General features: G+C 43.1%; 1 protein-coding gene across 1 annotated transcript in view; it reads right to left on the bottom strand.

The window, feature by feature from the left end:
• Window positions 1–24,320, bottom strand: part of MYOM1 (myomesin 1) — a 97,641-nt gene extending 73,321 nt beyond the window's left edge. Inside the window, exons 1-5 of the mRNA XM_026659400.2 lie at window positions 24,188–24,320; window positions 19,888–20,356; window positions 6,210–6,347; window positions 931–1,141; window positions 159–318 (exon numbers count right to left, since the gene is read on the bottom strand). Coding sequence (XP_026515185.1) covers window positions 159–318; window positions 931–1,141; window positions 6,210–6,347; window positions 19,888–20,294 — 916 coding nt within the window. The 5' untranslated portion in view covers window positions 20,295–20,356; window positions 24,188–24,320. The remainder of the gene's footprint in view (window positions 1–158; window positions 319–930; window positions 1,142–6,209; window positions 6,348–19,887; window positions 20,357–24,187) is intronic.
• Between the last annotated feature and the right edge of the window lie 1,605 nt (window positions 24,321–25,925).

Here is a 25,925-nt window from a genome sequence, read left to right as displayed (position 1 = left end):
CTCATGAATGCCTTTGCTTTTTACATCACTGCTCTGCATTGATCACATATCTACACTGCGCTTTCCTCAGTGTCGCCCACATAGATTTCCTGAGAATTTACCAATTCAGAATGCATATTTGCAATCAAGAACAGTATTGCTGATGAAGATACAAGCCTACCATGTAAGACGGGGTTCTGGCCAGCCAGTCACAGTACAATGTAACTTGACATTCTGTTTCTCCCAGACAGTATGGGAACGAGGCTTGATAACAAACTCAGGAGCGTGTAAAAGTTTATCTTCATTCAGCTTTCTGTGAAATTCCTCAGTCTCTTCTAACTAGAACAGAAATATTTCATCATAAAACTCACCATTTACGTATACTACTGCTCCACACCCCAAGAAAGTTTTAGAGCTTTTTCTAGGGCAATATGCAGAATGCTATTTTTATTTTAAAATCCAGATTATTATACTTAAGATATCCTTCTTACTTAGACAGACAATATTCTTCAGCTTCAAGATTGTCTTCTAAAATTACTAGCGATGCCACCTCCAAGGCACACAAAAATCAGCCATCTGTGGGTGGGGCCAGGTGCCAAGGGAGGCAGATCTTGTCTATGGACAGGGCCAGGTCGCAGGGCTGGGGGATGCTGGTCTGTGGGCAGGGCCAGGTCCCAGGGCTGAGGGGAACCTTAGTGAAAGGCTCAACTGTTGGAAAGTTGCATAAGAGTTGGAAGGATTTAGGGGCGGGACTAAGAGGCTGCTTCCCCATTGACTGTTGTCTGCCCCCGGCATGATGCAAGTATGCAGAGTGGGAGCTGGGTGCTGGCTAGACAGCCATGACATGCCCCATTGTGCCAGACTCTGTACAAACAAAAAGCAAAAAAAAAAAAAAAAAAAATCCCAGGCCCAAAGTTCTTACACTCCATGGATTCATTTGTGTCTTATTACCGTTTTCTTCAGGGCCAGACGTTCAGCTGACTCTCGTATCGCTACTTTCCTTGACTTCTTTTCATGCTGCTCTTCTGTAGAGGATGAAGTGGCCACTCTAGTTGCACTAATTCCTTCGCCTGTAGCAAAGAGGTTCCTTCTGGCAATGTATGCAGCACTTTCCTTAATTCTTTCCTCTTCTGTATCTGTAATCCCGCTGACATACACTTGACTGAAGGAATTAAAAAAGCACAGTCACACTGGAAAGTGGTGAGAAAACATTTCATTTATAACACTTCATTTTAGCTTGGCCCTCTCGATTTAATAATGGGCCTTAGACTCTTCAGAATGCATTTCTACTTTAAGGATCATTACCCAAGAAACAATTTCATATCATATTAACAACAGATACACAGAAGGGTACAGCTCAATGACTGAGTATATCATGCTATCTAAGGTCATTACCATTTTCAGAGCATTTCTCTATTACAAGTGTGTCATGCAGGTTTTCATTTTAATACATTTCCTGTTGTACTTTCACATTTCCATGGCTATAAAGAACAGTGTAAGATATACCCATAGAGCGATCACAATAACACTTCAAATAGTGTTTTGAAGCAGTGGCACTTATAATAACAACACAAACTGGAGATTACACAGCAGTATAACAAAGTTCTCACTTCTGATTTATATGAAAAAGAACAGTCCCAGGCACTATGAAAAACTCTCTGCAATCAAACGAGCACTTTATTCTTTAATGTCGGTAAAGTCATTTGTTCTTTAAAATATTTTAAAAGATTATTAGTGTTTCATAAACACTTTATTCTCTTTTCAGCATCCCCCTCAGGCATTCAACAATGGAGGATACAATCAACATCAGATCTAGTAATATTGTCACATTCAGGTGTGCAATCCAGATTAGTGAAGCATTGTGTCACCTCTTACCCTGTAACCCCAAGTGCCTCACAATGCCTTGCCCCTAGCTCACTTCGTGGGATGCCCATAGTCAGCAACAAGCATGCACTCTGTCTATGTACTGGGCAGCCCTGCTCCAATGCTTTTTGGATCCTGGTGCCTCCCTGCAATACCACAGATTTCCACCAACTGTGGTTAACAACTGGTATGGTGACTCCACATCTCCCCAGCCCTGAATTTTCCCAGAAATATGTGTTCTGAAATATCTCGCCCTGTCCTGGAAAAATCAGAGGGATATTATGGTTTGTTGCCCCTCTAAGGAGGTAATATTCAACAGTTTGCTACTTTAATTGGAGTTATCAACCAGTTCAGTTTAAACATAGCACTGGATTGGTTTAGATTAAAAATAAAACAGGTTTATTAACAAAAGAAGATAGGATTTAAGCGAATTCAAGTATAAGAGTTAAAGTTAGAAATGGATACCAGCAAATGAAAGTGAAAACACACATCTAAATCTTAATCTTGTAAGGTACCTTTTGGGTTGGGATACCCATGGTTACAACACCATGAAATTTCAGATGTAAACAGATGAAAATGTGAAATTGACCAATTTTAAAACCCTCTGGCCATGAAAGTGATCAAAATGGACCATGAATTTGGTAGCACCCTTCAAATGTTTAAGATACCATAACGTTAATGGAACTTGGATTTGATACTCAAGCTGCTGAGCAGCTTCTGTGAGATAATAAGCATCCTCAGCTCCAAATAGGGGCTTAGCACCTTGCAGGATTGGGCCTCAAGTGTGTAGATCTACAGCTTTCTTCCTTTCCTTATCTGCCAAGGCCAAAGATCAGGATTCAGTGTTCCCTGAAAGGGTGAATCACAGCAAAAACAACAGAGCATTTAGGGCCTGATTCCGCATTCCTTATAAAGTCAAAACTCTCATTGACATAAGTGGGAACTTTATCTGGGTATAGACTGCAGGTTCAGGCCTAAAATTATATATTTAAAATACTTTCTTCAGGAAAACAGTTCTCGGTGTATGGCACCCACAAGTTTACAGCTTACATGTGTTGTTGGGTGCAGAGTTCCTGTCTATGAGCCAGATTCTGTTTCAATTAACTTTAGTGGAAATGATCTCATCGGCTTCAGTGGTAGTTGGATTGGGCACTCGGTGCTTTATATGCTAGAACAGCAACATGTTTTCCCTAATTTTATCCTCCATGGACCAAATTCTGCATTGACTTATACCCTGCAATTGTACAGAAGCTGATGTTGACTCTGTCTGTGTAAGAACAAATAATAATGAGTTGAGTCTTTGTATTCCATGTGAGTGAATTTTTACAGCAGAATTTGAAACCCCTGAAAACAGAGGGTTATAATGGAAACATTATTGAAACAGTACCACAGCCAATGTACTAGCACTGTAGAATGGCTAGAATGCTGCCCTTTTTAAGTACCTACTCCTTGTACAAACTATCTGTGCCTGGGAAACTGTGGATTGGTTTCACAGGAGAATTTAGGTCTGATTTATAACATGCACATGGTTCAATGAGTCTGGGCTATTATCCTTCAAACAAGAATAAATACTTGACACTATTGCAACATATCACTTCCACAATCCTGGCACACAGACACCAATATGATGCCAACAAATTCACAAAAACAAAACACGTGATAAAATGCCTACTTGGACACTTAATGACCATCATATGCCTTTTAAAACTCTTAAACTAATTCAAAATCACAGTGCGGGCCAACAAAATGGGCCAAAAGCATTCACAACATTCTGAGTTGCCATGTGCAGGAAATAGGGTCGACAATAGGTAGTAGTATAAGGCATAATAATTGTACTGATGATAATATTTTGGAATTCTATAGCACCTTTTATTTTAGGATTTCCAGGTGCTGTACAGACAGAAATTAATTAAGCTTCACAGCTCCTTTCTGAGTTAGGTACTATTATACTAATTTTACAAACAAGTAAAATGAATTACAGAGTGGCCGTGACTTGCCCCAAATCACACAACCCAGTAGTAAAGCAAAGCAAAGTAAAGCAAATCAGGAGTAATGTCATCCAGTTGCTGGACAACACTTCCTTCCAAAAGGAGGAATAAATCCTGTATTTGTAAAGGTTAGGCACACCTAAAAGGAGACATGTTTGTCTTGGAGGTAAGGAGAAGCAGCTAATGGAACATCGCAAATGCAACACTCTTTAAAACAGCCCAGTTACCTGAGGACAGGTTTACACTACGACTGAAGTCGATCTAACTTGCATCGCTCAGGGGTATGAAAAAGACATCCCCTCAGTGACGCAAGTTACAGCAACTTAAGCGCTGTCCACATCGGCACTATGTTGGTGGGAGAGTGTCTCCCGCCTACATAGCTTCCGCCTCTTGTGGAGGTGGAGTAATTATGCCAATGGGAGAGCACTCTCCCAGCGGCTTAGAGCGTCTTCACCAGACATGCTACAGCGGTGCAGCTGTGCCGATGTAGCACTTCTAGTGTAGACCTGCCCTAAATCACACAGTGCCATAAATTGTAAGTAGCCTTAAAGGAGATTTATTGCAAATTGTGCATGAAATTTTAAATTTATCTATTTCCATCATGGGAGACATACTTAAAACTCCAAAATAGTGTTTTGTAGGGGGCATATATCTTTGTATTTTAGTTGAATTAAAGAGCAGTGACTCTCTGGCATGGAGGAGTAGCAAGAGTAAAAGAAAAATGGCTCTTGGATTTAGAGATAATGGGAGGGGATAGAACAAGAAAGAAAACCTCTGGGCTAGAGATGCCTCATCTCAAAAACAGGGTATTAAAAAGGCAAAAGCAAATGTGTCCCACTAACGAGATGAAAATTTGAATTCCGCACAAAAGCATGAGGTTACACACACAGTAGAAGTGCTACAATTTACAAGTGTAAATTCAGCAGTAGCCCATGATACCATTGAATTCCACACCTTCACCCCTGGGGGAACACTTTTCACATAGCAACCATTCCACATCTGACCTCTCAATCCTCATCCTGAAAGGAAACCTGCACAACACCTTCAACAGATGAGTCTGGGAACTTAAATTCATAACTCCACTGGACAATAACATAGATTTAACAGAGATTGGTTTTATGGCCCTTTGCAACAACTTATAACACGTGCTGCTGCCCACTGACCCTCCATTGTCCTACAACTGTAGAAGTATGAATTACTTCATTTTATGTGGTCTCCTACAATATTTGTGAGCCCCTTATGCTTAATCTGTCCCACCTTGTATTAGCTTGGACACTCTAGTTTCCTTCTCCAGACCTGAAGAAGAGCTTGTGAAACTCAAAAGCTTGTCCCTTCCACCAACAGAAGTTGATCCAATAAAAGATATTACTTCATCTACCTTGTCTCTCACACTTCATAAATGTCATGTGAAAAGCACAGCTTCGCAGGAGACATAAAAGCTAAACAGAGGTGTGTATTGACAACAAATGGGCTTTTCTCCTGATCTCCAATCACGAGTTAGTTTTCCATGACATGTCCTGGTATGAATAAACCTGAACAAATGACTATGCCTGGACTGTCATTATCTCATAATAAATCATTATGCCATATCCCAGGAAAGTCTCCATGTTTGCCTTGGTTTTGGCTACTATGTAAAGTTCACATTCAGATTTACTTAGGACATTGCTGCAGCAGAAATTTATCACGTCAATAGCAGACATGATATAAATACCACCAGTACCTGGGAGCATTAGAGTTGATTATGTTGGACTTGAGATCTTAATTAGTTTTATCGTTAACATTTTCTCCTGTGCCAGGGCAAAACATGACCAAGTTTTTTCAATTTTGCCATATTTAACACTGACTTCATAAGAGACATTTAAATTATAGAGAAAATATTTAAACTAGAAAAGCCAACAAAATTGTGTGTACAAACTTGTTTCTCAGATTTCTAGGAAGTGGGGTGCCTGACCCTTCAAATTCACCACAGATTCACAGATGTGAAAAGCCAGACAAACCATGATGATGATCTAATCTGACCTATTGCAGGGAATTTTACCCAGTAATTCCTGCATCAAGCCCAGGTTTCATGGCTAAATGTCCTTCCTCTCTTTCCTTCTCATAGGAAATAAGGTGTGCACAGAAACAAGGGCACAAAACTAAATCAGAATACCTGAGTTTCCTTCCAGGCTTTGTCATTCACACATTCAGTGACCGGGGGCAAGACACTTAACTTCTGTGTGTTTCCCCATATGCAAAGTGGAGAAAACTAACCCCCCTTTTTTAAAGCATTTTGAGGTTGATAGATAAAAAAAGAGATGGATTATTAATTATTATCATAAGGAATATTTTATAAATAAACAAGGATACCAAGAAAAAGGGAAAGGAAAACAAACATACCGTCCTGTGAACACTGGTACTACATAGTCAATGGCTTTATTTTCTTTCTCCTCAGAGAATAAACTCTGCTTTGCCCTCTTTGCTTTGGGACTCAACTTATAGGATCGATCTTCTATCATTATATTGGAATCTTTTAGTCTGAAATAAAAGCCACATTATTAGACTCAAAGAAAATTGGGAAGCTGTTGAAAAAGAACATTCAGAAAACTAGAAGAAATACTAGAGATTTTATAATTTAAGCTCTCGTATGCTTTCTTAGCAAACAATTATGATGTTTCAGTTAGCAAGTTTTCAAAATGCATTTTATCTCACTGTTCATTAAAGGTGCCAAAGTGATGAGCCTTGAAATTAAATCACCCTATGTACGGAGAATGTCTAGCATACCTAGTAGCAGTGCACATTTCACCACTCCTGTGAGGTGGGCCTTCTAGAGTTTCTATACCCCTGTCCATGGCTAGTCTGCAGAGCCTGTCAATCAAGATAGGCGGGTTCCAACTCATGTAAATCGTAATGATATTTTTTGTGATGTGGATACCTGTTTACTAGATCCTAGACTAAGACTACCTCACCTGCTACTAAGGGCCATTGAACATCTAACAAATCCTAAAGAATTTTAATCCTCCGGACTCGATTTGAACCAGTGAACTATGGGTGAAAAGCTCTATATTCTAAAACCAGCCATGAAGTTATCTAGTTCCCCTAGCTGGAATAATTTTTTATATGCAAAACACTTCAGCGTGCTAATGCTTTTTAAACTATATGTATGCAAACTGTATGGCAGCATGAATTTCAGTGACTGATGAGACCATGTACTATTACTATACCATGCTACCCCACTACCAAATAAAGAAAAAAAGCAAGCACAATGAATTAATTTGTCATTTAATGAAGGAAAAGTAGAGAAGGGGAGAAACAGAGGAAAAGGGAATGCCACAGTTGCCGAATCCATGAATTCCCCTCAACCTTGGAAAAGTTTCTGAAGACAATCAGAATACATTTAAGGCATGGGTAGTCGTACAGTATTTTGGTTTATTTTTAAAAGTGTAATAATTTAGTTTAAAAATGGAATACCAAATGCCTTCCTCTTTCCAAAAGCACAGGTCCTCCTTACTGACATTTTCAGTATTACACAATACAATAATGAGCATTGAACTTATTATTAGCCATTTTTTCCTTATATTCATAATACGCTCCAAAGGTATAAGTCCCAAATAAGCATCAGCCTTTTCTAAATCCTTGGCTTGTCTACCCACTTGCAATCAGAACATGGCACAAGAAATCCAAGGATATCCGGTTTTCAGACTGTATGTTGCCAAGATCCATGTTAACACCAGCTATAAATGAGCAGCCTGAAAGGACTGACCATAGTTATCAGTCACATCTTAAGTCCAGGTATTTGGTATTGGAACCTTTGGATGAAAACGCAAGATGATCTCCAAATCTATACTGTTAGTGCTAATACATGAAATATTCAGGCATCTCTGGGCTTGTGTAGTCTGTAGGCTGAAGCCTGAGTCTAGAAGGTAACATACTTTAGAGATGTCAGTACCATAATTTGTATTCCAAGAAGGAACTTCCTGATATTCCAAAATATGTGCTAAATCCCACCCTCACTTGCAATAGTCCTGAAGGGAGAAAAAAATTACAGGCTCCCACAAACTTGGAACAAGCAGCATTGTTCCAGGTTTGGTTGCCAGGCAGAATCTCTCCATAGTGCTCAAGAAAGTGCAAGCAGGGATGTACATCTCATCCCTATCTTCAGGGCAAAGACTAGCATGTCCACTGCTACAAACTGCACACATTGACCAACAAATGGTGGTCATGTCAATTGTTTCTGCTTGGAGTTCTAGCAAATTGTATCTCACAATACATTGCTCCTGGCCACTCTGTGAAATCCTGGAAAGGATGATACCTATATGATAAACTATGAATTACACCTCCGATCTACAGTTGTGTCTAAATGGATGGATATATACCACACAAAAATCTGTTAAAAGAACATTATTAAGGGTTGCAAAGGCAAGCACTCAAAAGTTAGAAAATGCCAGAATTAAGATTGTCCCTCTGAAACATTAATTTGCCCCCTTGCGTGTCTCCATTATAAGACAGTCTTTAATTACATGATCACATGCTTTGGGCAACCTGAATAATAGGCAGTGCTACCAGCTCTGCCTATAATGTAGGGGATATCCATATGCTAAATAGGACTTACTGCATCTTTGCTGCATCTTTGACCATTGCATTTATACTCCATCCACTATTACACTATGTCTGGACTTTTCCTAATGTTTCTCCCATATTCATACACACAAAGTGGATTTATTGGATGAAATCACCCTCTGCAGCAGAAAAGCCCAAAGAAGAGGGCTAAGAGTGGGGAGAAAAATTCTGTTCATAGAATTTTCCCAATACCACTCAGATCAGAGACATTTAGGGGATGGTTTCTGCTCCACTAGCCCCCATGCCCTGTGGCAGTATGGCTCCTTCAGGAGCTGTAGTGGCATTGGCTGGATTTGCTTGCACTGCTCAGCAGCAGCAACAGAGCTAATCCATTAGAAACTCTAAGCTTTATAACCTTCTGCACCAAAATCCAGGCATAAACAGAGTGTGACCAACAATCTAGATAAAGCAACACAGAGCATGAGAGAGAGTGAAACAAGATATGCAGTAGTATAATGTTAGATAATATACTCATCTTTAGGATTTGTGGATGATATAATAAGAGCATTGCAGCCAACTACAAATGCACTGTGACAAGGCATCAAACAAGTGGTAAAAATATTACATCAAACCCAAAGCATGTTAGTTACTGTTCATAAATGAGCGCTACTCAGAAGGAAAACTAAGTTCTTTACCCACCAAAAAGTCTTATTCATGTATTATTTAAAAATGGTACAAAACTGGCATTTTGAATTTGAACCCCTTCAAATTTCCTAGGGTTCAGATTTGAAAACCTGGACCTGAACCTGCCTTTTGATTCCTGGTTGTTTCCAAATCTAGAGAGACCAATTTTGAATTCTCATTTAGATTTAACTGAAACATAAGGGAACATCTGTTTTCATTAGATGTCAGGCCCAAAGTGGTGGAAATCTAAGTTCACTCAATTTTTCAGCACCATTAAATCCAACCCAGGCCTTTTCCACCCTTGATTCTTCCTGAAGCACAAACCCAGAACAGTAGCGTGATGGCCCAACACTGGCCTCTAAGGGATTAATAGAGCCCTAGGGAGGCTGTGCAGGAGGCAGCCAATTAGAGAGGGGCTGAAAGGAACAGCCATTCAGGGCCTGGTAGACTCATATAAGAAGAGCTGCAGGGCAGAGCAGTCAGTTACTCCCTGGAGCTTAAGGAGGGAGAACTGGGTGCCTGGCAGGCAGACAGAAAGAAGCTAGCACCCTGGACAGAGCAGTGCTGCTAGCAGGGACTGGGGGAGCTAGAGAGAGCTCCTGGCTGGCTGCTGGGATTTGCAGGCTGAGTCCTTGAGGCAAGGGCAAAGAGGGTGCTGGCTGCAGTTGCCACTGGGGAAATGGTGGGACAGTTGGACTGCAGCACTTACCCTTGGAATGGGGGAGCACCCATTGTGACATGGCCGGAGGGCTGTGTCATGAAGAGGATACTGCAGTTCTTGGAGTGACATGGGTCCAGGAGCAGTGACAGCAGGCAAGGCACCATCTGGAGAGGGCGTACCAGCCTGCAGAGCTAATCCCCAAGACGGACAGCAGGAAGCACCAGCATGGTGAGTGGAGCCCTGTCACACCTAACCTAAACCTAACTTTGATTCAGAACTGAACCTCACTTCCTTGGCTCATATCTAGTTCTAGTCAATTCTTTTCTCAAATCAGACTGTGCACAAGACTACAAGCCAGACTCTATACCCACACAAGGAATTTGGGAGGGGGTGCAGAAAGAGCCCCCTTACTTCCTTGTGCAGGTTATTCACATGGCATGTCACAATGCTGTTGGGAGAACAAGCACCAGGGGGCTGCTACTCTTCTTCCCATAAAGTGGGTGGGGATGGCCCTTGGTGGAGCCTTGGTGTGGAAGGGAAAGTAAAGTAACACAAATATAGGTATAAAAAGGCTCACAAAAGGCTTTAGAGCTATAGTAAAAATACAGGGCCCATTAATCTATGGCTCAAAGCACTTTGCCAAGTGGAGTACAGTGATTGTCAGATAGGCAGAAAAGAAAACAACATATGAAGAATGAATACAATCAATTTATATTTAAAAGGGGTAAAAATTACCTGTATTTGAGACTACCACTGTCCTTCCCTTTGCTTTACTTGTGATTTCTTTTTCCAAGTATCTTTGTCTTCCCTAACTGTAACTCTCTAAAATAAAATGAGTTTGCAAAGATAAAATAAATTGCATACTCCATTTCCTATGAAGTGATCTAAGTGTGCCTTTAAAAATTTGCAGCTGAATATCCCCTCTTTTATTGTCTCTACAACTGGTATTACTGAAAAGGTCAGTTCCATTCCTGCAGGCCCCTCAGGTACTGCAGATTCATGTTGGGAATTTCCATTACAATGTGTAGTCCTGGCCAGCAAGAATGGACCTGAGATTTTCATTGAGAGCCATTGCACATGATAAAAATATCACACAGACCCCTGCCCTGCCTTAAATTTCCAGGGCCGCCCAGAGAGGGGGGCAAGTGGAGCAATTATGAGAGTTTTTCGGGGCCCCTGGAGCGGAGTCCTTCACTCGCTCCGGGGCCCCCGGAAAACTCTTGTGGCGCCCGGGCCCCCGGAGCTTCTTCCGCTCCGGGTCTTCGGCGGCAATTCGGCAGCGGGGGGGTCCTTCCGCTCCGGATCCGCCACCGAAGTGCCCTGAAGACCCGCGGCAGGGGGTCCTTCCCAGGCCCTCTGAATCCTCTGGACGGCCCTGTAAATTTCCCACTCACTGCCTTTAACTAAATCGACTGAGCTGAATCTCCCGTGAGAGCTACTCCTACAGTCTCTTTTGCGACAGGTAGTATTCAGTGTAGTGGTAGCTGTGCCAGTCCCAGGATATTAGAGACAAGATGGGTGAGGAATATCTTTCACTGGTTTACCAATATCTCACCCATCTTGTCGCTCTTTTGCTACAGAAAGCTGAGATTATTCCCTATATCCTTTTGACCAGACTATGGTCTGCCCCTGTGAGAGTAAGAAAAACACTGGAGCCGTCACCTTTCTTGTTCCCCCTGTCTAAGGGCCAGCTACAGTTGCAGCCCCTGTGGTCTCCAGAGTGCAGAAACTGCCCCCTGATGAAGTGTTTCTTGTGGCAGATAAGAGACACCACTCTATTGTAGAGCATATCAATATGATTCCTTAGTCCAGCTACTGGACCCACACCGACCCTATAATTCTTCCTGGCTTTTGTTATTCACAGACTAACTACTTTAACAATCTGCACTTCCTAAACCCTGGCCTGGAGTAAACAGTCACAGAAAGACTGACTGTAGTGCATGCGCTACAGCAGTGCATCTCCTCACCTTCCCCAGCACAGGCTTGTTCCTGTGGGATCTAGTCTGTCCCTTGACAGTATTGAAAAGCCTCAAACAGCAAAGGAACTGTACTGAAGAGCTGAATAAACATGTTTCAGGCTTTCACTGAGGCTTTCTGGGCAAGAAAACCCAGAACTGGACTTCATTTTCTTTCCTAATCTTCATATCATTCATTAGCTTCCATTCCATGCAAAGTGGGCTATATGAAGGACTAACACAGGAGCACATTCAAATTGAGTTGTTTGCATATGAAGACAAATCTGGTATCACTGCACCTCCTGGTGCCTTTTTGGTTATTCACAATCTTTATTATAGTGCTCTATAATAAATAAATTCTGTCTATAGTCACCATTTAGCTGGCCTAAGAAAGAGGCCTCTACCGTCTTGAAAACATATTCCAAAAATCTTGCCCTTTATTTCAATAAGTTGTGACCAAAGCTTTTACTTGATATGTGCAACAGAATTTCCCTGGAGAAGAACCTAGCAGACCAACATTGCTCTCTGATTTCACAGAGGAACACTACCATGACCTTTAAATAGTTCTCAGCCTAATTTGATCTCCCAAACTAATATATGTATATTTTATCCAGGTCAGACGCTATCTGTAATCCGTTAGCAGGATTGTGAACTGAGCTTACTGTCCTCATTTCTGGATATAGTTTTCAAAATTTTCAGTGTGTTTATAATATTAATGCCAGTGTTTCTCAGTTGCTCAGATTCACTGAATTTACCCATGAAATGGGAGCAGAACTAGAGTTGTCCCTAAAGATGTAAACCCACATGTAATCTTATATAGATGTAAAAACAGGATAGCTATCAATGTGAACTTCTACCCACTTCTCATAATAGAAGCCCAATCTGAGATCATTGCACAGTGCCTTTGTATCCCAAGCTGTGGCTTTGCTTTGGTATCTTGCCCCCAGATAAATGTACTAAATATAAATATACCCTATGTGATTTGTCTTGTCCTTGTTTCTGGGCCTATAGGGGCAGATTTTCCATTCCACCCAAGTGACGCCTGGGTACAATGGGGGTCGGAATGCTCAGGGAACTGATTGTAGCTCCCTGATCCTGAGCCGCCAGCCCCAACACAAGTTAGAGCTGCAGGGGAGCAACTCTAACTTGACCTTACACCGATGGCGAATCAGGCACCCTATCCCCAGCATGCCCCCAGAACACCCCTTCCCTCCCCTTATACCGAGGGTGGGGAGTGCATCTGGTATAGGAGATAGCAGAGCCACCTCTGCAAGCAGAGTTCCCCTGTGAAAGGGAAATTCTCCTTGGGCCATCTCCAGCCTCTTTTAAGTCCACTTTGCAGTGTTTACGTTTACATGGTGCAAAGAGGACATAGTAGACTAGAGAATTGGCTATAGACTCAAAAAAAAAAAATGTGGAGCCTCATCAGACACATATGAGAGCCAATCTCTTCCAGATAGATGAGAAATACTCTTTTTATTATATTCATTTTAACTTCTTGACAGATTCATCATGCGGCCAGGTCACATTGCTGGTCACACTGCTTTCATGAAGCAGGTCTCATGAAAACATTTTCTGGCTCTGCCTGACACTTTTGTAAGCTAGCTCTTTTTAATCCTCACCTATAATAAACTAATGGATGGGGGCAGTGCCAATAGAGATTTCAAGATTATTCATTTATCTTCTTGTGTTTCTCACAGATACTAATGCATATGAGTTACTCAACTCTGCACTGATCCTAGCTTCATTACTTTGCTCGTGACACTTATTTGTTGTTGACAGAAGCATTAATTGCACATACTGAAGAAAACACCCTGTTTTTCTGTTTGTTTGGTTTGTCTCAGTCATGTCCTCATGATAATTATTTTTCTGAAAATAAGTGAACATGTTTCAAGCTCAAGCCTTGCCAAATATTTTGTATTTTCTCTTTAAGTAAACCTCTGACCCATGCTGTGGTGAACAACAAGTCTACAGCACAACTTCCTTTGCACTGGATTATTAGCTGCTGTCAGCGAACAACATGTTGCCAGCCATGAAAAATACACATGAAAAACCACTGAAATCTTGCACACAAATTTGAATGATTAATCCTTCAATGTAAGAAAATAAGTGGGATTAGTCTAGCTCTGCCATTGTACAGACGTAAGGGGCAGAGCTGGTGACGATGCCTATCGGTAGAGTTGCCTAACACTTTCCATTCCAGACCTTGGGTTTTAGTTGTTTATAATTCAGACAAACTGTAACCATTAAGGCTGAAATTCTCCATACTTGGTCCCTGCCTGAGGCTGAATATCTTCGGATAGTTTCAATGAAAATGATTCAACCATTTCCAAAAATGATGCTAGCAAACAACAGGCAGTTTTGCCAATGTTAATTTTTTCCTCTTCATTTCTTCAAAGAGCTCTAGTACATCCATGCTTTGGATCAGGGAAATGTAATCTGGTGGTGTTTGAGGTGTCACCCGGGTGTCAGAGAGATGTCTTTTTTTTTGGTCCCCCTGAAAATCTACCCAGATTTGACTGAGTTAAAAGTGTAACGGATTGTGCTGTATGTGGTCAGGCGTAGGGGTGGAGACGAGAGTTCAGCCAACCAGTTACAGCTGGGTCCAGGGTGGGCAGAGTATAGGAAATGAAGGTCAGTATTGGAGGGACAGAAGCCAAATGCCAGTGCTGAAGGGTAAACCAGAGTCATAAGCCAGAGGCGGAGCCAGTGATCAGTATTGGAAACAGAAGCCAAATGCCAGAACCAAAAGGTCAACCAGAGTCATAAATCAGAGGCAGAGCCAGGGATCAAAGCTGTAAGTCTGAAGGGAGCAGGAACTGGAAGCAGGCTGGAGCAGAGACTGAAAACAAGGGCAAGCACAGCTGTGGATATGGTACTCATAGAGCAGCCACTGAGCTGCTGTGGGGTGAGGGTGGGGGCAGGCTTATAAGCAGGACTACCAGTCCAACAGCCAATCAGGTGCTGTGGCCATTCTATCAGTTCCAAGGCATTAGAACATAAGAACGGCTCCAGAGGTCCCAGGTTCAATCCTGCCCACGACAACCAGGGTCTGTCAGGGTTACAAGTGGGGGCTTGGAGCTATTGCATGAGGCTCTACTGCATGACCTAAAAGCCACATGACTCTTAGCCAAGGCTGCAGCAGACTCATGAATCACTAGTTGGACTAGGCGCCACTAGAGGACAGAGCACCACACCTAGCTGAGGAAGCGAGTCCTGAGCTTCAGAGACTTCCCAGGTGATATCCTGGGTGGGCCTAGTCAACATACATGGGTTCTGGAGCAGGTGCATTGTTGAGCGGTGGAAGGCCTGGGTGTTGTCAGGGCTCACGGGGTTGGGCCAAGTTCACGGCACTGCTCATGAAGGCAGTTGTCAATTCTGATACATAGGTTGATCAGGTTGTGAGACGGGATGGCAGCTCAACCCACATCAGTGCATCCTTTATATCATCGTTCAGCCCAATCTGAAATGGACGACGCTGCACAGTCTCATTCCATGTGGTGTTTACAGAAAGGTGATGGAATTTGGCAGCGTATTGGTGGCTGATTGACGCCCTTGTTGTAATGCTTGTGGCACAGCTTCAGCAGTTTGGGTGTGGTGGGGGTCACTGAAGAGAACCAACATGGCCTGAATGAACTGCTCCAACTGACCCAGGAGGGGGATGTACTGTTTCAAGTCGGGAGGCCCAGGCCAAGGTTTCCCCAGTGAGCAGATTAATGATGAGCCCTACTCAGGCCTGCTTTGTGGGGAACAATTGGGGGTGTAACAAGAAGAGGAACCTGAATTGATTTAGGAAACCTCAGAACTGACTACAATCACCACTAAACTTGTCTGGGAGTGGGACTTTTGGCACCTGGCGGGCAAGAGCCAGGGTTGATAGTGAAGCCTCCTGGGCTTGTAGGGCCGCATTGTGCGCCTGCAAGTTCTGCATGGGCCCCCACCAGCTTCGCCAGGGAAAAACTGGCCTGAGTGGGGTCCATGCCGTCGATGTGGGTCCTTAGCCTTTGTATCGGGGCTGCTCAAACTATAGCTGACTGGGCCATGGGTGCTCAGGCTTAGTGGTGGAAGCAAGAGTTCGGCCTACCGGTTAGAGCTGGGTCCAGGATGGGCAGAGTCCAGGAAACAGGCCAAGAGTCAGTACTGAAGGGACAGAAGCCAAATGCCCGAGCTGGCCAGAGGTGGAGCCAGGGTTCAGTACTGGAAAGGCAGAAGCCAAATGCCAGAACTGGAGGGTCAACCAGAGTGGTAAGTCATGCAGAGCTGGGGATTGAAGCCAGAAGTCTGAAGCCAGAGGGGAGCAGGGACTGGAACAAGGGCAAGCATAGCTGCAGGCATGGTATGCGTTGAGCAGCTGCTGATCTGCTGTCAGGGCCAGGATTATAAGCAGGACTTCTAAATCAGCAGCCAGTCAGGGGCTGTGGCCACTCTGTCAGTTCCCAGGCAGTGCGGATTGGCTCATGGCTCTCTAGCAGTGAAGTCAGTCAGGGAGCAGGCCAGCAGTTGGTCCTAGCTGATCTGGTCCCTGTCAATAAGCCTCTGAAAATTGTCATTTCTCCATACTCAGCAGAGCTTATTAGAAGCGTGCTGCTAAAACTGACAAGCATTCCATCTACACTGAGCATGATCCAGCGCCACAAAACTCTTTACAGTATATGCCAAATGCACTGAGAATGCTTTCTGCACCACTGAGACTCCTACATTAGTTTTCAGCCTGTGGTCCATGGACCTCTGGGGGTCTGCAGTCTGTCTAAGATTTCCAAAGGGGTCTGCATCTCCATTTGAAATTTGTTAGGGATCCGCAAATGAAAAAAGGTTGAAAACCACTGTCCTACATGACAGGCCATCTGGGGATCAGGTCAAATGCTGTGCAATCCACTCTGCATCTCAGTATACCTTTCCTGACACATCCCCTACACAAAGTGAGGGATGCAGGTAGCATAGGAATCCTTGGCTGCCCCTGTAGTAATGCTTTCTGAACATGAAAACATAACAGCCATCCTGGGTCAGACCAGTGGTCCATCTGGCCCAGTATCCTTGCCTTTCAACGATGGCCAGTGCCAGATGCTTCAGAGGGAATGAACAGACCAGGGCAACTATCGAGTGATCCATCCTCTGTCATCCAGTCCCAGCTTCTGGCAGTCAGAGATTTAGGGACACCCAGAGCCTTGGTTGCATTCCTGATCATCTTTTCTAATGGCCAATGATGAACCTATCCTCCATGAACATATCTAATTCTTTTTTAACCGAGTTACACTTTTGGCCTTCACAACCTCCCCTGGCAATGAGTTCCAGAAGTTGACAGTGTATTGTGTGAAGAAGTACTTACTTATATTTGTTTTAAACCTGCTGCCTGTTAATTTCATTGGGTGACCCCTGGTTCTTGTGTTATGTGAAGGGGTAAATAACACTTCCCTTATTCACTTTCTTGACACCATTCCTGATTTTACAGACCTCTATCATATCCCTATCTTAGTCATCTCTTTTCTAAGCTGAACAATCCTAATCTTTTTAATTTCTCCTTACATGGAAGCTGTTTCATACCCCTAATCATTTTCATTGCCCTTCTCTGTACCTTTTCCAATTCTAATATGGCTGCTTTGTGCTACTGAGGCAGTGTAAAGAAGCCACAGGAGGGGTGAGAATCTGGTCCTACGAGTATGACCAGCAGTGCAAGTACACTGGTACACTCCGGTACACCGTACCAGCAAGTTATTTATAGCCAGTACAGCGTATCGGAAAGACACAGGAGGAGTTGGCAGCCCCACGCCTCCTCTGACATGGCTGTACCACCCCCAGCACCACCCCCAGCCCTTTCACGGAACTGCCTCTCCTCCAGCTCCATCGGTACAGCAGCTGCCCCGCCACAGTGGGGAAAGGAGCAGAACCCCCAGCCCCGCCCCCCCCAGCCGTGTCCTCCAGTGGGGCTGCTGCTGTACAGTGGGAGACGCAGCTCTGTGGAAGGACAGGGGTGGGGCTGGGGGTTCTGCTCCTTTCCCCGCAGGGAGGGGCAGCGGGGAAAAGGAGCAGAATGCCGGCAGCTCCTCCGGCAGCTGTACCGCCCCCAGCCCCGCCCCCCAGCCCTGTCCTCTGGCGGGGCTGCTGCTGTAGTACGTGGACGGAGGATGGAGATGCAGCTCCATGGAAGGGCAGAGGGTGAGGCTGGGGGTTCTGCTCCTTTCCCCGTTGTGGTTCCTGGGAGGGCCCTGAACCACAGGGCTCTCCCAGGAACTGCAGTGGGGAAAGGAGCAGAACACCGGCAACTCCTCTCTGGCACAGCTGTACACCTCCAGCCCCGGCCCCCTGCGGGGCTGCTATACAGACGGAGGAGATGCAGCTGTGTGGAAGGGCAGGGGGTGGGGCTGGGGGTGGTACAGCCATACCGGAGGAGCTGCCAGCATGGGGCTACCCAGTGGCCCCATGTTCTGCTCCTTTCCCAAAGTCTCTGGCGCAGCAGGAGGAGGACAGAGCCCCCCGCTCTCCCATAGGTAACGTGGGATGGATCATGGGGAGGGGACGGGGAGAGCATGGGGGTTCCAGGCTGGGGTTGGGGTGGGCAGGAGTCACATGGATGGTCACGTTGGGAGGTCACATGCTCCCCTTAGCTAGTGCCCCCCCCGTACCAGCAAGAAATGGATTTTACTTGCACCACTGAGTATGACAGAGTCTAAAGCAGTGCTTCTCAAGCTATCTGATGTGGGGGACTGGCCATTTTTTTTTTCCAATGTGCCAGGGACCGGTGCCATATTATTATCCTATTCGACGCTCTTATGAGGAAACTCGCCGCGGACCGGCAGCCGATGGCTCGCGGACCGGCACCGGTCCGCGGACCACCACTTTGAGAAGCACTGGTCTAAAGGATCCAGTTTGGATAAAATAAGAACTGATGCGAGCATAAGTTCATAAGAACATAAGAACGGCCATACTGAGTCAGACCGATGGTCCATCTAACCCAGTATCCTGTCTTCTGACAGTGGCAGGTGCTGGACGCTTCAGAGGGAAAGAACAGAACGGGGCAATTATCCCCTGTCAGCCAGTCCCCACTTCTGGCAGTGAGAGTCTTAAGGACATGGGATTGTGTCCCTGACCATCTTGGCTAATAGCCATTGATGGACCTATCCTCCATGAATTTAGCTCAAAATTCAAATGGCATATTTTTTCCCAAGATAGGCTTAAACTACACAATTAAAATCTAGATTTGTATTTAGAATCCAGTGTCATGCATCAGCCCATTAAAAGAATGGGGGTTATTTAAAATTTTCTGATCTAGATCTATATTTGGGTTTGGATTTGGGGTTAGTATGGCTTTTAAAAGCTGTTGGCAACTGATTTAAAATAGAGCAGCCTGGAAGCCATCATAATATATATGACTTAAAATAAAAATCAAATCTATTTACTCATATGAAAACTTCATAATAACTGGAAACATATTAAGGTTATGTTTCTGTAAGAAAATTGTTAAATGCATTAGGCCAAATTCATTATCTCTGGTGTAACTCTATTGACCTGAGCGTAGAATTCATCCCTAGTGTAACTCCACTGATATCAGAAGAGTTTCACCAAGCATGAATTTGGCCTAACGGATCAAATTCTCCTCTCAAGTACACTGGTGACTTTAATGAGTTTACGCTGATGTAATTGAGAGTAGATATTTTCTGCTATGACTTGATGATCATTTCTTCTATTGCTAACTGCAGTACTAATCTTGCTTTAATACTACCCTTTTATTATCACTGAAGTTCCTGAGGCCAGGAAATCTAGCACATTCCACTAATCTAATTGTTTAGACAATGTTTTATTATATTATTTCAGTGTCAATTATGACATGCTCTTCTTGCACCTGACAAAAACTTCATGTTGTTTCTGCTTTGAAAATACCAAGCTTCCCAACCAATTTACAGTGTGACAATTTGAACATTAATATGAACTGTGCATATAATGTAAAAACACAGCCACTGCACCTTAGAAAAGCTATCTAGTTATCTATGTTCTTCCTATAGTGGGCCCATCACCACAGTACTTCCAACAAGTGGACTAAATTTCTTCCACCTCCCCAGAACTAACTGAAAGCAGTAAGTATGGAAAATATATTAACATTATTGATTACAGTGACTGCTCCTGTTGAGGTCAATAGGAGCGTTGACTCTGATCTAAGGGGGGCAGGTTCAGCAAACAGTTTTCCCCACCATTGCCCCAACAATATGGCAGTGTTTTGTCCTACCCGTGACTGTAGGCTTCAGATCCAAGACTGTAGGCAGCAGACCTCTTACTGAGGGATTCTGATCCAAGACTATAGGCAGCAGATCTCCTACTGTGAGCTGCAGATTCATGATCATAGGCTGCAGATCCATGACTGTAGGCTGCAGACTCGTGACCGTAGGCTGCAGACTCGTGACCATAGGCTGCTGATCCATGACTGTAGGCTGCTGATCCATGACTGTAGGCTGCTGCAGACCCATGGCGGTAGGCGGCAGATCCATGAGTGTAGGCTGTAGACCCATGACTGTAGACAGCCGATTTACGCTTCTCCTCCTTTTGGTACTGGCTCAGAGTGGATTGCAGCTCTTTGTGGCGGTACGCACGGTCATAGTGTTGGTGATGTTTCTGGTAGAAAGGTAAAGCCATCATGGTGCCTCCTAACTCACTGTCCACTGCACTTTTCTGCCTGGAAATGCTAAGGTGTGCACCGTCTGAAAAAGAATAGATTAAACGGATGAAAACTCAACTCAGGGAAACCTCTGAATTAACAAATAATATAAAACCTAAAACTTTTCCTTAAGTCAAATCAATGCACTTAGGACAATCTTCATACAATTTTCTTAGGGTTCAGGAAACTCACATCATTCATAGGGTTCAGAAATCCTGTTCTGATCTGGAGTCAACCAAGTAATCCCCAGGACTAAATCAAACTATGAAAAATGAATAGAGTTTTAATGTTCCTATGCTCACTGATACAACTTAGCCAAAGACTCACAGCTACATTGTCCTGATAACAAAACTGATAATTTTCAATGGCAAAGTTAACAGCATTGTAGAGTATTCTTTCAAAAGTTCTCAACTGTCATTAAATATTTGGGTTTAAACCTGTCCCACTGAAGTCAATAACAGTGTTGCTATTGACTTCACTGGGGCTAGAATTTCACTCCCGTTTTCATTTTTACCTTCAAAATGTGGCACTGGGGAGACACCTGCCTATTGTCCTCTTTGATGAAAACTGATGCAAACAAATCACTTAGCTTCTCTCCAATGTCCTTATTTTTCTTGACTGCTCTTTTTACCCCTGGAAATCTAGTGATCCCACTAACTCTTGTGCAGGATCCCCATTTCTAATATACCTTAAAAGTTTTTTTTATTCATTTTTATGTCTTTGGCAATTTGCTCTTCATAGTTCCTCTTAACCTTCCTAATTTCATCATACATTTTTACAGTTATAGTTTATCTTCTGTTACGGGTCTCTGAGGTATCAAAAGAAGATGTGTTAGAACCAAAATGATCATTTAAATTGCAATTATATAGCAGCACTGTGGAATATTCATTCAAGAGTTCTTAACTATCATTAAAAAAATAAACTGCTATATCAAAGGGCTGGAGGGTAGCCAATATTATATTTATCTTTTAAAAAGATGCTACGTGTGATCCTGTAAATGACAGACCAAAGAGCTAGCCAGTACAAGGTAAACTGGACACCAGGTAACCAAAAAATGAAGGACAGAGTTATTAAATAGCTAAATGAGCATGATAGGATAGGGACAAACCAGATGGTTTCTGTAAAGGAAAATCACGCCTCTCTAATCTGTTAGACTTCCATGAAGGACCCAATGAGTTATGGTAGTATATAAAAGAAAACCAGAAGGTATATTTTATTTGGACTTTCAAAAAATATTTGAAGTCCCTCATAAGAGGCAATTAAATAATTAGTTATGGGGTGAGAGATTAACTTCTATCTTGCAGTTGGAACTTGTTATAAGAAAGAAAATAAAGACTAGGAATAAACTCAATTTTCAACAAGAAGGAGGTTGATATGTGCAAACCAGGGGTTCTCAAACTTCATTGCACCACAACCCCCTTCTGACAACAAAAATTACTGCACGACCCCAGGAGGGGGGACCAAAGCCTGAACTCACCTGAGCCCCGCCGCCTTGGTGGGGGGGGCGCAAACCCCAAGCCCCACTGGCCCAGGCTGGCGAGGCCAAAGCCCAAACCCAAGGGCTTCAATCCCAGGCAGCAAGGCCTGTAACCTGAGCCCCATAACCTGAGCTGAAGCCCTCGGGTTCAGGCTTTGGCCCAGGGCAGTGGGGCTCGGGTTTTGGCTTTGGCCTCAGCAAGTCTAACGCCAACCCTGGTGACCCCATTAAAATGGGGTCACGACCCACTTTGAGAACTGCTGGTATAAACTATATGTCTTCTTATTCATATAGCAATAATCACTGTAGTATAAGGCTGGGTCTACACTACAGCGGGGGTCCGACCTAAGATACGCAACTTCAGCTACGTGAATACCGTAGCTGAAGTTGCGTATTTTAGGTCGGCTTACCTGGCGGTGAGGACGTGGGAAAGTCGACCGCTGCCGCGCTGCCGCCGACTCCGCTGCCGCCTCTTGCCGAGGTGGATTTCCGGAGTCGACGGCAGAGCGATCAGGGATCGATTTTACCGCGTCTTCACTAGACGCGGTAAGTCGATCCCCAATAGACCGATTGCTACCCGCCGGATCGGCGGGTAGTGAAGACATGCCCTAAGTCTTATTCTTTTCTTCTTCTACACCTTCATCATCTTCATTCCCCGACACAAAGATAGGGATAGGGCTTGCCAGCCAGAGTGAATCCATGTCCACAGAAGACAGGCTAGTGCAAAGAGATGAGTCTTGCTCTATACATTAAAAGGAAGCAAGACACTCTGATTTCCTGTCGTAGAGAGTGCTACATCTGATCCCCATTCATCTTCACCAGCTTTGTCTCCAGCACTGGCAAGCTTCATTCTGGATACTAGCAGTTGCGTTGTTCCTGTTGCTTATGGTACGCCCTCATCTTGAATATTTCAGCGTTGAGTCTCGTCAACCAATCTCAAAAAGGATATGAAACAAACAGAAAAGGTCCAGAGCAGGACAATTAAAATGATTAGACAGACTTCCTTAGGAGGAGAGATTAAAAAGACTAGAACTGATTAATTTAGAGAACAAGACAAAATAAGAGGAGGCATGATGGAAGAGTATAAAATAAAATGCATAGTAGAGAGAAGTTAAATCAGGCATTCCTATGTACATTTTTAGAAGATAAGAACAAGAGAACAGTCAGTGAATTTAAAGTCAGCATATTTAACATTTTTAAAAGGAAACACTTTTTTCTACAATACTTAATTAACTTATGAACCTCACTGCCACAAGAAATCACTGTAGCAAAGAGCTCAGTAGGATTCTTAGAAAGATTATACATTTATACAGATACGAATATGCACTAACTAGTTAGTTACACTAACTAGTATACAAACTTACATGAGATATCAAGCCTCATGGTGCAGAACATAAGCCAACTGCTAATTGCCTGACATTAGCTAGAAACTAATGTTAGGCATGTTATTGCATAATTGTCCATTATAAGGGTTTTACACTTTCCTCTGAGAATCTGGTAATGACCACTGGTAGGAACAGGTTACCGTACATGAGGAACCATTAGTCTGATCTGATATGGCAATTCTTATGTTCCTTTGAAAGCCCACAAAAAAATCTGAAATCAATGGGAGTGTTGTCTTTGGCTTCAGTGGAGTAGGATTGAGTCCTATGTCTTAATTTTTATAACATGCTCAGTACATCCTGAGAGTACCCAGCTATGTGTGAGGGTAGCATTTCCCCTTGGAATTTGTATATGCTTTTGTGACTGCAGAGCCTAGCCTAGCCATGGGTGGCCAATGGTCCATATCATAGGTACCCACAGGTACAGCTTTTGGGTCCATATATTCTGTACTTATTTGAACAATATAAATATACTATAGAAATATTTTATTTGTAACCTATCCATTGAGATAGTAGTAAGTATGACTAGTTTGTGCTTGTAAAAATCTACTCAAAATCCTTTTTTAAAAAATATTGAAATAGAAAAACAAAAATGTTGACAGAGGAAAAAATATCAGATTTTCCTCTGAGCTTAGTCAGTGTCACTTCATCTGCTTCCGAATTCACCATAAATCCCATACAATTAGAAAATATTTAGAAGATTATTTACACTTTCTCTCATTCAAGAGGAATTTATACAACAAAAGTCTCCTGTACCTCTAATAACTCATGCATCGTTTGAAAAGTCCTATAGCTATCTGTTCGGATAGCTGAGCTGATAATAACTGAGCCCCTGTACGGATTGGCTTTGTCTCTGCAGCTACACTTTCAGATTTCTCCAACCTGTTACCACAACTCCCTTAACTAACTGCTGAGCTCAAAAGATTAAAGGGAGCTACCATCAATCCAGAGTACAGATTCAAAATAAAGAGAGCTTACAAGTTAGAAATATTTCCTGTCTAAATGGAACACTTACCAGTTGCCAAATGAACAATGACAAATATAAAAGTCCTGAAGTGGATGAATGATAGAGAGAAAAATCCAGCAAAATTAAATCCAGCAAAGAGGTGTCAGGACCGGGGCTAAGAACTGGACTCCAAGGTCCAGAACAAAAATAATGCCTGTAGTCAGTGGAATGTCAGAGCCACAGTCCAGACCTTTTATGGCCAGGAAGGCTGATAAATATAGCAGCAAAGAGGGAGAGAGATAGAGACAGATACAGGGAGCTATCTCTATGCAAACACATGATGACTGTAGCTTCAAGCTAAGAGTTCTCTCTTTTAAGTATCCTCACTAAATTCAACACAAAATCTGTATCTCAGTTCAGAATCATTTCTATATATTTTTGTCACTGAAATGCAATCAGATTTAGAAAAAGGAAGAGAATGTTCTGCAGCATGATTTAAAAGTAGAAAAGAGAAGTCTCCATACTTGCAGAAGCCAGTGTACAGTAACCTGAATTTTATATGGACTCCTTGGATTTTTTTATGTCCAAATTACACTACATGATTTTATCAACATAACATGTATAGCTATGTACAGAACAGATTCCAACTAAATGAAAGAGAATTCAGAGAGGTGATTAATGGCTAATGTCCATAAGGTGAAGCAGTGAGTGTCAGTTAAATAGAAAACATGATTTTTCTGGTCTGTTGACAAGCTGTCACATTTTTTATATTCATATTTAAGATAAGATTCTAAATTAAGGACATAACCTCATGCCAGGCATTTAACTAGATATAAGCAACACAGTTCTAAGAGCCAAAATTTTTTTCTAAATTAATAAAAGTATTATCTCTACTAAGCTATACTCAGGGAAAACTTCCTTTAGCTTTAGCCCAGAGATAATTAAATGGGGTTTTCTTTTTCCTTCATTTAAGTCACAGAAACTTGACACAGACATTATATGCAATTAATATGGCTGAATATAACAGATGAATTTCTGTGACTGGAAATATCTGTGTATAATATGTGGCATGTATTGTGACTTTACAACAAACAAGTATTTTCTCCAGCACTGTGCATTTTATTTAAGATACAAGCTATTAGATTATTTTGTGCATGTAGATTTATATAGATACAGGCCCTAAGGGCTAGTCTACACTACCCGCCCGGATCGGCGGGTAGAAATCGATCTCTCGGGGATCGATTTATCGCATCTCATCTAGACGGATAAATCGATCCCCAAATCGACGCGCGTACTCCCACCTCGTCAGGAGGAGTAAACGCTGTCGACGGGGGAGCCGCGGCAGTCAATTTGCCGCCATCCTCGCAGCGGGGTAAGTCGAATAGGATATGTAGAATTCAGCTACACGAAATCGAACCCCCCCCTCCCCCAGTGTAGATCTAGCCTAACTCATAGGTCCACTATGATTGTTTTGCATCATCCAAGCAGTGCAAAACAGTTGAAAAGTCTGCTGAAAAATCCCTCCTTAGGAGACCTCTTTCCTCGGTGGAATCCCTGGGTGGTGTAGATTAGATCCATCATAGTAGCTTTTGGTCACCTGCTCCCCAGCAAAGAGGACATGGCCAGTAAAAAGGAGCACAGCTGAGTCATCCCTCTTCCTTAGCTATATTTGGCCACTGGAATCACTCCTTGGAGCTGTTAGCAGCTGGGCTTCAGGGGTTGGTCAGACCCTCTGTTGGCCCCAGGACTCGGGGAATGCAAAGTTGATGCTGTAAAGTCACCTTTTCCACCGATCCGCAGTCCTGTG

The sequence above is a fragment of the Terrapene carolina genome, unplaced genomic scaffold (assembly GCF_002925995.2).
Source record: "Terrapene carolina triunguis isolate 2854851 unplaced genomic scaffold, T_m_triunguis-2.0 Scaffold58, whole genome shotgun sequence".
Taxonomy (NCBI): Eukaryota; Metazoa; Chordata; order Testudines; family Emydidae; genus Terrapene; species Terrapene triunguis.
Note: the sequence above shows the minus strand (reverse complement) of the source record. Positions and strands in the feature narration are given on the sequence as shown.